The sequence below is a fragment of the Atta cephalotes genome (assembly GCF_000143395.1).
Source record: "Atta cephalotes unplaced genomic scaffold scaffold00007, whole genome shotgun sequence".
Classification (NCBI taxonomy): Eukaryota; Metazoa; Arthropoda; class Insecta; order Hymenoptera; family Formicidae; genus Atta; species Atta cephalotes.
This window is the reverse complement of record NW_012130071.1, coordinates 719,667-731,099: the sequence shown is the minus strand read 5'-3', so window position 1 is coordinate 731,099 and position 11,433 is coordinate 719,667. Positions and strand designations below refer to the sequence as shown.

Here is an 11,433-nt window from a genome sequence, read left to right as displayed (position 1 = left end):
TATATATATATATATATATATATATATATATATATATATATATAATTCATATTAAATTATAAAACATTAAAGACCTAGCTTCGACCGTTATAAGCTTAAATATTCTTATTTATTGTTTAATTCATAAGTTTTCTTAAAACGCAATTCATGAATCACGCACCTCCTTAGCGAATAATTTCGTTCGTTCCATTTCTTCAGGAGTCTGTTCGCGTTTGGGGATGGCTATCATCTTATCATTGGCTTCCATGGGAGTTACAACGACCGTATTCTCGGACACTTCACTAAGAATATCTTCGATATTGCATACACCGTAATCCACGATGTCCCATGGTTTTGCTAACAAAAAAAAAATGTTATATGTCATTGTGATCACCTACCTTTAAAAAATATACGCGAATAAATAAATGTTACACCATACCTATCACTCGTTGATAAACGCTTGGAAATTCTGAGAGTGCCACTTGTTTGCTCGCTTTCGATTTCAGTACTCGTAGTAAATCTGAGGTAAATCTGCGTACTTGAGCACGATGCGACAACGTAACCATGCGCTTATTGCCTTCTCCCATTACCTGAAAGAATACACGACAGTTCGTAAATCTTTCTGATTTAATATTGATTTACTTAATTTACATAGACTTAATTTACTTGGACAGTGTGTGTAAGTGCCTCTAGCAGATCTATTAGTTTAGTGAATCCATAATCGGCGACTCTGCACTGTCGTCCGAAGTGATGGTGATATGCCGGTATAAATCGATTGAACGGTAATTGGCAGTGCTTCGCAGTTTTCAGAAGATCGACCAGTTCGCGGCTAAAAAGAGCTAGCTGATTCGCGAGTGGTGGACTCACGCATTTGGTTTCTAAAAAGAGCAATATGTTATTCTTGCAATAAACTCAATGCACATTTTGTTAATCAATTTTTATTAAAAAATAGTATACATGTGTGTGTGTGTGTGTGTTGTGTGTGTGCGTGTGTGTGTGTTGTGTGTGTGTGTGTAGTATACATATAAAATTCTATAATATTAAATTATATCATAACAGCTAATATTTTACATTATAATGATATAATAATTATATATATTACTATGCATTTTATTGCATTATTATAATTAAAATTATAATTATTATAAAATAATTACCATCGTGATTATTTTCATGATCCTTCTTCCCTATCCACACAATGTATTTCACACTGCCAATATCTTGTCTTAACTCAACACATGACAAGCATGATACTAAATGCTCTAAAGGTACACCTTTCTCTACAATTTCTAACTGCTCTTTGAATTCGGCCTCATAACAGTTCGGTAGACTGAAATTATTCAACAGATTGCAATACGTATTTCAAATTAATGTTAGAATTCTTTCACATATATAAAATTTAATATAAATAATAAAAACATACCTTGGCAAGGGTAGAATACCATTGTGCGACATTAGTAACTGTTGCAAACGAGACTCAAGAAGTTTCAAAGAGATCTTTACATTAGGTAAGGATGCCATTTCTTGTTCCGCCCACCCTTTGTCTGATAATGGTTTCGAAGTATGCATTGTGCAATACGGTAACTTGACTTGTCCATCCTGCAAATATTGTTCAATATCTTTCATATATATATATATATCGAATGTGTAATTTTCTATCCACAAAAGAGAGTAGTATATTAATTCAGAATGAATCGCTTTACAATTATGATCAAAGCTTCTCGACAGTAAGAGGAACTATAATGCAGTTCTATCGTCACCAGAAAAGCTCAGACTCGGCTTCTTATTCATCATTTAGCGAATACTACACAGAAAACAACACAATCGCGCACCTGTATCGTATTACTAAAGCATGGCGACGGTGTATTTCTATGATCCGGATTGAGCGAGACCATTCTGCCACTCGGATCTTCAGTGATTATGCATACGTCTCTCATCTTGTAAAGTTCTGACACGCTTATAGAAATCATAAATCGGCTCTCGTACATCTCGCGGAATTTGAATAATGGTAGTTTGTGTCCCGGGACCTCTTGCAAGAGCAATACGATTTGTGCTCGGATAAGTTGCAAATTTGGTCCACCGATATGAGCATAAGATATCAAAATGCGCTTATAGCCTATTTTACGACGGTGTAATTGTGAGATCGCATATTGTGCGTCGGATAACGAAGGTACTTTCACGCTAGCGGCGTAATTACCGTCTGATTGTGTAAATAAAGAAATATGACAGCTCTAAAATAGAAAAAAACGTATCTCTACAATAAATTGACCACACATAAATTATTTTACAACTCTTTCATTAAATAAATGACCACGTACCGAGATGTGTTCCATGAACACAGAGGAAAGAATTCGCTTCATGTCTTTCATATCGATATTTTGATCTAAATTTGTTACTTGCAATTCGATGGGTATATTAGTGCCATTATTGATGTTATGTCCGACGCGATTATTTACAGGATTAAAAAACTTCTAAAGAAGAAAAGATTAAGAAACATAGATTGAGAGAAAAGAATAAATTAACACAAAATAATCGGAAAAAAGACCCTAAAAGATCAAGTTGGATCTTCAATAAATAACCGTGTGAATTTATATATTACACATCTAATCCTACAAACTGAACTAAATTAATTTTTAATCTTGAAACGCAATCCTAACAGAACTAAAACAATAATATTACAAATTGAAATAATAATTTTTTTTATATGTTTTTATATGTTTTATTATTTATGTTTTAAAATAACAATTTCATAATATTAATGTTCATAAACGTTTAGGGACTTTATTTCCAATTTGTTGTATATTCATGTTACGGTCTCAAAAGATGTATTTAATAAATTAACACGTCATAACAATATACAAAAAAATACCTCTACTTCTTCGTTTTCTGCATCACTCAGATGCGACCGTGATGTTTGATTATGTTGTCCTGCTCCTTGTAACATATTATTTTCGTAAGGTGATGGTGTTTTATTATTTCGTGTAGAAATCTGCTGTTGCTGATTCTGAAAAAAAAAAAAAAAAAAAGGAAACACTTTTCTAGAATGTTTACTAAAATCTTGCAAAAAAATTCTGAAAATTTGCAGTATTTTAAAAGTATTCCCGATATTTTGGAGATATTTTTATTTAAAATTCAAGATAGCAATGCAAAATTGAAAGAAATTCGATAATATCAGTGAGCTATTCTATTCTGTTGAGTATTGTCTTTTATTGTCACTTTGATTTTTTTCTAAAAACTCACAAAATACACAAGAATGTGAATATACGGATGTGTATATCATATTTATTACTAATTAATTGCTAATATTTTACATTATCAAAAAAAACTGGTTAAAGAAATAATAATTTTTTTAGAAAGACAGAATTAAAATTTGAAAATAAATTCCAAAAATTTTCCTAAATCTCGATAAAAGATTCTATAATGTTTCCAGATATAATTTTTAAAAAGAAAATCCTCCGAAATTTCCAGATAATAAACACTCTGTTATCTTTTCGTTCCTCTAAATATGTTAAATGAATAAAATATAATGTGTTTATACCTGACTGTGCCACGAGTTCTTTTCTCTAGTCGACGCATCATATAGCGGAGAAGGACTACGTCGTTTGTACGGATTGGATTGCACTTCAATAATACATAATATTAATCATCAGACGCGATACAATCAAAATGACATAATACAGAATTGATTTCAAATTATTACCATTATAACCAAGTGGAACAGCTAATGAATTGTATGACTGCCGTCCTCCAATCCATTCAGAAGCATGAAGAAATGTACCATGTGTACCTCTGATGCGCCTAAGACCTTCAGGAGTGCGAGAAGTTGTGGTAATAGCAACGTTATTGTCCCGAACCTGCGGGATGTGAGTCCGTTTATTTAATATCTTTGACTTCTCTGCCTTAAACAAAAATAAATAATTGTTTAGAACATTATAAAAGTAAACATTATAGTAACAAAAATAAACCAATTATAGCAGATTATCAACAAGGTTGAGAGTAAAGAAAATATATCACAGAAATAGATATATATGGATAGATTTAAATAGCTCTTAAACGAAACTAACTTTATATTGTGGTTCCCATATATGACTATATTGTTGAGGTCCCGCCAGTGGCCATATTATATTTGGTGATTGCACCCTAGTAAGGTCATTGTATGTCCTATTAAAAGATACCTCTCCGCTATTCAGATATGATCTCTCAAAAAATATTGGAGGTTGTATTAGCCTGCGAAATATAAAATAAAGATATTAAAGTTTCATTACAATTTTGTAGCAAATATAAAATTCATTTAACATTTTGAATCAGATAAGATCAAATTACAAGCTCATAGCCCGAATCAGCAAGGATAAAAATCTACTCGCGACTCTAAGGCTCTTTCTCGGATTATCCATCATTGAAGAGAAACAATATTATGTTAATTCACCAAATAAGAAATTTAAATTTCACAAAAACTAACCCTGATGGTGGGCCATTGATGGGTGCGCAATGGGGATTGAAAGCAGGATAGCCACCCACAGAGGACGAGGACTGAACATGTGGAAATTGGAGGGTCCTTTGCCCTAGCACAGAGGCACTCGCAGCATACATTTGTTTAGAGCTACTTTGTTTAGAATCAGTAACAATTTCCGAGTCACTAACTGCCCTACTCCGAGTTATGATACTTCCTAAAAGAATATTATTAATTACAATAAGTTTGGTGGGTAATCAATGCCTTGTGATCTTACGTCGCTTAAAATTTTATCAACACAAACGTACCTAGATTTTTGACAATTATGTTTCCTTTCTCCTTCCCGAGATATTTTACAGATATTTTCGATCCAAGAACAAGTTCTCCTTCCATACGCTTCTGAGCCCTACCAAAAATAAAAAAAGAAAAAACAAATTCACATTGTTATTATATAGTCTGTTAACAAGTAATTTCACTTATAAATGACCTTGATCGCAAGAATATATCTTGACATCGATCGATTGTAACAGTAATTACAATAATACCAAATTTTATTCTAAATAGGAATGCACGTAAAATAAACTATGTATTGCATATAAAATAAACATTCCTCGATATTAAGCAGCATAAATTTCTGACAATGGTGATATTACCACTTACCACAAATAGAAGTAAAATCATCACTCAACATTGCGATATTGAACATTTAAATAAAGAAACAATAAATACTAAATAATAAGATATATATTACTCTGTAGAAAAATTTCATTATAATAAGTCCTATTATGTGTTCATGAATATAACAGTTAAGTAAATTTATTATACTATATAATGTTCTTTGATACCACTATGTTCGTTATATTACTGTCTGTTATTTCGAATCTTTCCTATTTATGTTTTCATCCCTGCTACATCTGTATATATAATAAAGGAGACATATAAGACCGTTTTTCTTCCTTTTTTTTAAATACGTATACCGATCCAATGGTAGAACAGAGAATGCGAAAGGTTGATTTCATACGACATGTATGAGCGGGATATTTAAATAAAAATTAATATAGGCTAAGCTAGCAAACGAATAAAAAACGTAAATTTCAATAGTAACTTTCTAATTAATATCTGAAGTTTTCGGGAAATTTACTAATTTACTCTGAGAGACCTAATTAATATTCTCTTCATTTATCAAATTTAATAATACTTAATTCAACTATTTTTGAAATATATAAAATATCATAAAAGATACATATCATTTCATATATATTGTTCATAAAATTAATTTAATTAAGAAAAAAGTAATTGCTTTATATATATTTAACACAACTTTTATTTCAATATATCTGTGGTAATCAAAATTCATAAAATATATACCTGTCTGCAGAACTATGTGACGTAAACCGTAGAATGGCAGTATTTGACTGGACATCTATCACGCGACCACCGCAATTTTCAGATAATTGCTTAAGACGACGCTTAATAATATTAACATCCGTTTCATTGGGAAGATTACTAATTAGAAGATCATAGGATTCATTACCCTGAAAGTGTTAAATTACATTTGTAGGTAAACTGAGTAAATACGCGAAAGACAGATTATGTATCAATAAATTTTAACATTATATGTATATACATGTATATACATATATCATGGAAGTGGTGAATTTGTTTTGAAAAATCACTGATCAACTCTACGAAATAACTACATTGATGAACGTACTAAAAATTTGAAATTTAAATGCACGTTTCATAAAACTGAAAAACTTAATATATCCTTAGTGTCGCTGAATCATTGAGATATATCTTGATTGTATCGCTCGTTTGTTAAAATATGTAATAAATATGTAATAAATATGTAGTAAATATGTAATATAATTCGAAAAACAAAGTTTTCCGGAAAATAAGTTTGTTTTAAATTATTAAAATTTTTGAAATATTAATTTTTTTATCATAAATTCAAAAATATAAGCCGACAAAATAATCGTGTAACAAGTATATCAGTAAAATAAAAGACTAAACTTTGAGTTCTTGTCGGAATAGAATCGATATAATTAACAAAATAATTATTTCACTTACTTTATAAGAACAGTAAAATTATCAAAATGAGTAAATTTGGAACGTTGAGAAGAATCAGAAAGACATTGTAAGGCTAATGACTAGAGAGATAAAAAAATTATGAAAAACGAACACTCTTAATATTTAGAATATTTTTCTTTCTTGACATTAAGTTCATTCTACAATTGCGTAAATACATAATCGTAAGTCGTTATAGTTGCAACCAATCTCAATAGAATATTCTTCTCATATTCGACTATGATTGGCCAATTCTTACAACTACAATCACTTACAACTATGCTTACGCAACTATAGAATGGGCTTTAAATTTATGATGTTTTCCCGGTTCAGTGAAAACAATGTTCCGAATTAAATAATTTTGAAGTGTCTACTGGTTTTCTTGTTGCAAAGCAAAAATATTTATTTCGTTAATTATATCAACAATTTTGAAGAGCACTCAAACCGAAAGTCGAAATGTCTGGCCTTCTATTTTACTAATATACTTACAAGGGAATTACATAAAGTTCTGATTTAAAAAAAAAATGTTTTTGTATACATATAGTAAATTACATAAAAAGATGAATTTAGAAAATGTTCACTGTAACGGAAAAATACTGTGAAATCATCCCTTATGTGGTAGCGGTTTTCAATTTTTTCCATTATATATCAAAAACTATTTGAGATCAAAATAAAAAAAATATCAAAAAAAATTTTATACAAAACTTTATAACAAAATTACCTCTATTCATTTACGTCAATAATATTTTTAATAAACAATTTTTTTAATGAAAAAAAAATTTATTTTTCAAAAATATTGACGTGGATAAACAGAGGTAATTTTATTGTATAAAACATTTTTGTAAATAAATAAAATTTTTTAATTTCGAATAATTTTTAAGATACAATGAAAAAAGTTAAATTCGTTACCTACATGAGAAATAATTTCACCCCTTCAAACCGAAGGTTTTTTTTCCGCTGCAATGGACAAATTCATCTTTTTACGTAATATCTATATGTGTACAAAGTTTCATTAAATCAGAACACTTTGTATGGTTTCTTTGTTAGTACACACGATTATCTTGTGTCAGATCATATTGGCTTTTATTTTGGAATTTATGATTTATTTCTTGAGAGCCTTAATCTTTTTTAAACGTTATTATTTTAATCTCAAAATATAATTTTGTAATGTTTGTAGAGGATTGTAGAGGAATAAAAATATGTGCCTTCACACACACACACACACAAAATATTCTTTTTTTCCTTTTTTTCTATTCTTTTTCTGCAATTAATTTAGAAATTGTCATTTTTTTAGTCATGTCTTGTTATAGTACATAGAGTGATATAGATTATTGAAAATGAGTCTAAATTATATTCATTGGGATGTACGAAGTATGCTACATACAGACACACAAGACAAAGTATATTCGGAAATAAAGAATGAGAAAAAGTATACTACGTATACTCTATAAATATTGTTTATTAAATAGATACATATAAAAAGAGTGTAGCATAATTTATAATACTAGCAGTGTGGGATGAAAATTCCCTTGTCAATATTATAGTCGTCACATACCAGTCTTCATACCTTTGGTGGAGGTCTGGACGGCAGTGGTTCCGTGAGCTCCATAAAGTCATAATGTTCATTAGCGCATAATATTAACGCTTCTGAGGTATTCTTTTTATGTAGCAGTATCACATGAATCTTCTTCCGATGACGTAGATCACTGAGATCAGCGGCAAAATTAATATCGCCAGATATTAAGATTATAGCTGCCGGGCTGCCATGGATGTCAGCAAACCTTCTAATGGCTTGTTTAAGCTTTTCGTCTGCAGCGTTTTTACATGTAGCAGCTACGTGTATTAAATTAACCTAACAAATGCAGAATAAGTTATTTGGTAATGAGCGTTGTGTTCCGGAGTTTGTTGAAATTATGCCGTGAAATTGTTTTACCTGAGCATCATTTAGTTCCTGAATGATTTGACTATTCTCTTTCTGAACATCACAAACCACTATAAATTCTGCCTCTTTATAGCCATCAAAAAATTTATCTCTAATTAACTGTGTAACTCCTATGGCGGATCTACCTTTAGGAACCTAAAATACAATTATTATTATTTCATGACAAATAATATTATTTCACTGAAATCCATGATTAGAATATTAGGTCTATTTTTACTGCACTGGACTAAAACCTTTTGTCATTGATGTTCGATAAAAATCATAACAATGCTTAAGGATTGAGTCCTAAGATCATCTTAAGACAAAAATTCTAGTACCAAAATGTCGAGGTTATAATAGTTTTTTGAATTATAAGCACTTAAAGTTAGCGAATCATGCCTCATAAAATTTGCATGCTTAGGTGCGATTAGACCTTCTGTCTAGGATTTTATCTAAAATTATCATATCCATTCTCTTTTTTTCCCAGAACATCATTCTTTTATACAGCGTTTGAGAACATGTGGAAAAATTCCAAAGGTATCTCAAATAATTACTGCTCATGATTATCTTAGACATCTTTAAAAAATCTCCCCAGATGTTTCCAGATCCCTAAAAAAAAGGACAAAAAAAAGAGAATGGCAATCCTAGTTCACAGTATCACATCTGAATGCATAAACTTTAAGTAGTATGATTCGATAACTTTAAATGTTCATAATTAAAAAATTATTGTAGCGACATTTTGGTATTGAAATTTTTTTGAAAAATATCGAAATAACCTCAGGCATTTACCCTTAAGTATTGTTATGGCTTTTATTGGACATCCTGTATATCTACAGATCTGTTCTTTTGAACTAAATTTCTTATGTGGTTAGTCTTTTTCTCCTCCAAAATGAAAAGAAAAAAAGTTAAGATAAACTATGCAAAAAACTTATGTCAACTAAAAAGAACAAATTATATTTCATTTTAGGTACAATAAGCATTCAGTTTAGCGAAACTTCTTATAATTCATTTATTCTCTTTTTCTCTAAGATGAAAAGAAAAAGTTAAAATAAACTGTGAAAGAAGTTTAGATAAAAAAAAACAATCATTTCTTTCTCGAAAGAAGAGATTATATCAAGTTCAACCTGACAATTCTCAATGTCCCAAAATACGCCAATGGGTGGAAGATGATTCGATGTACTCGACATCTTAGCTGGGCTATCATAACACAGAAGAGAGCAGTCATGTCTGCAATGGCTGAACGACAAAGAACTGAATGCCTTAGAGTCTATATTAGAACCGCTATTGTTTTCTAGTCTAATGTCACACAGCGAACTGTTAGACTCCGAAGAGAAAAACTTTGGCGTAGACAACAGAAGTTGTTGTATCAGTTTCTCGTTAAGGCCCTCGATCTCGTCATTATCTTCCGCACAGGATGCACGGTAATCAGAAGAGTTCTCGTCAGCCATGTGTTTCACAAGTTTTCTGATAGGAGTTCAATATACAGGCTGAAATTAAATGAACAAGTCAAGATTAAACAAATATGACAAAAGAATATATTGAATATAAATAAGTAAAAACATTTTTATTTTATTTCTTCTTATTTGATCAAAGTGAACTCCTGCTTAACATTTTGTTGTGCAAATTTTTGCAATTTTTCGTTCAAACAAAATTGTACAACAGTTAATATCGATAAAATTATATCTATGCCTTTAATTTTTAAACGAGACATATTATACACTGTACAATCGCGTAAATAATTCAAAGGTATGTGTAATTAATGATTTTCACAAAAGAGATGTACAATTGTAAAGAATGGAGAAAGAAAGAGAAATTCGTCGCGAGAACATGTCTTTCTGACAGTAGAAATAATTTAAATCGTTACACGCAAATGCATGTCGAGGAGTTTTTGATATAACAAATTGTAGCACGAGGGAACCGTTTGGCGCGTTACCTGTGAAATTCAGCCATCGTTCCACCATCACTTCCTATGCAGCATCGGGCAAAAACGCGGCAACCGGCACAATAAAATACCAAACAGGTAAAACATTACGATAGGGAATCATAGGCGAGTGCATAATTCTAAAAGTTCCATGTCCGAACTCGTCTGTCGGAGTTAAGATTAAATCCGCAAGATATATGTTTCTCGTATAATTTTTCTTCTATTTTACCTTGTGTTTCAATTCTCTCTCTGTCTTTCTCTATCTCCCTCTCTGTCTCTCCCTTTATTCCCTTCTGCGTGGCATGAACAGACAGAAATCATCATGAGAGCGATCTCGATCTTTTTCATGCAACGCATACTAGCGTCCATTCTTGCGATATAGGAACTAGGTACATACCTACTTTCGTATTTTGCGAAACTGTTGATAAAATCATAGTATAAAAAGTCTCGAATAGAGTTTTTATAATTTTGACTCACAATCAGTTACGAAAGAAAAGAGGATGGGAGGGATAGTAATAATAATAATAATAATAGCTTGGTTATGAATATATCAGCCACAAATAATTTATTCTCACATGCTAAGACTTGATCACAATTTGAACTCTATCACAGTAAGTACATACAGTATGGACATTGAACTTTTATGTGGTCTCTAATTTTAGTGCGCATGCGCCGATTTTCAACCAGGAATATAACTTCTTTCAGTAAATTAAAATTGTAAATTAGATTAGGTTAGCTGAATCTCCTTTTTCCTAAATATAAAATAATTAATCCTTTCGCCTACAATATCGTGTAAGACTCATGATAAAGAAATCGGGCCAAACATGAGTATTATATTTGGTCGGGTGAGAGCCGTGGTACGTCGTTCGTACAAAGTACTTAATTTTTTTTTAATTTGTAAGAGAAAAGTAGAGCAAAAAGTTAATAAAATTAAGTTTTACTAAAAAATTAAATCAAATTTTTTCGGAGACTATATTGTGTAGAGTGTTATATTTGTATACGATAAAGTATTCTCGTAATTAAATATGCGCGCGCGCGCGCGCGCGCGCGCGTGTGTGTGTGTGTGTGTGTGTGTGTGTGTGTGTGTGTGTGTGT

At 30.9% G+C, this 11,433-nt stretch overlaps 1 protein-coding gene across 1 annotated transcript in view; it reads right to left on the bottom strand.

Annotated features, from left to right (window-relative positions):
* LOC105626970 (meiosis arrest female protein 1 homolog) overlaps positions 1-9,865 on the bottom strand; it is a 13,686-nt gene extending 3,821 nt beyond the window's left edge. Inside the window, exons 1-17 of the mRNA XM_012208259.1 lie at positions 9,542-9,865; positions 8,430-8,573; positions 8,064-8,348; positions 5,798-5,964; positions 4,738-4,835; positions 4,439-4,646; positions 4,044-4,206; positions 3,680-3,878; positions 3,518-3,600; positions 2,849-2,983; positions 2,298-2,450; positions 1,812-2,210; positions 1,403-1,578; positions 1,137-1,309; positions 646-857; positions 419-569; positions 161-336 (exon numbers count right to left, since the gene is read on the bottom strand). Coding sequence (XP_012063649.1) covers positions 161-336; positions 419-569; positions 646-857; positions 1,137-1,309; positions 1,403-1,578; positions 1,812-2,210; positions 2,298-2,450; positions 2,849-2,983; positions 3,518-3,600; positions 3,680-3,878; positions 4,044-4,206; positions 4,439-4,646; positions 4,738-4,835; positions 5,798-5,964; positions 8,064-8,348; positions 8,430-8,573; positions 9,542-9,865 — 3,246 coding nt within the window. The remainder of the gene's footprint in view (positions 1-160; positions 337-418; positions 570-645; positions 858-1,136; positions 1,310-1,402; positions 1,579-1,811; positions 2,211-2,297; positions 2,451-2,848; positions 2,984-3,517; positions 3,601-3,679; positions 3,879-4,043; positions 4,207-4,438; positions 4,647-4,737; positions 4,836-5,797; positions 5,965-8,063; positions 8,349-8,429; positions 8,574-9,541) is intronic.
* Positions 9,866-11,433: the final 1,568 nt, after the last annotated feature.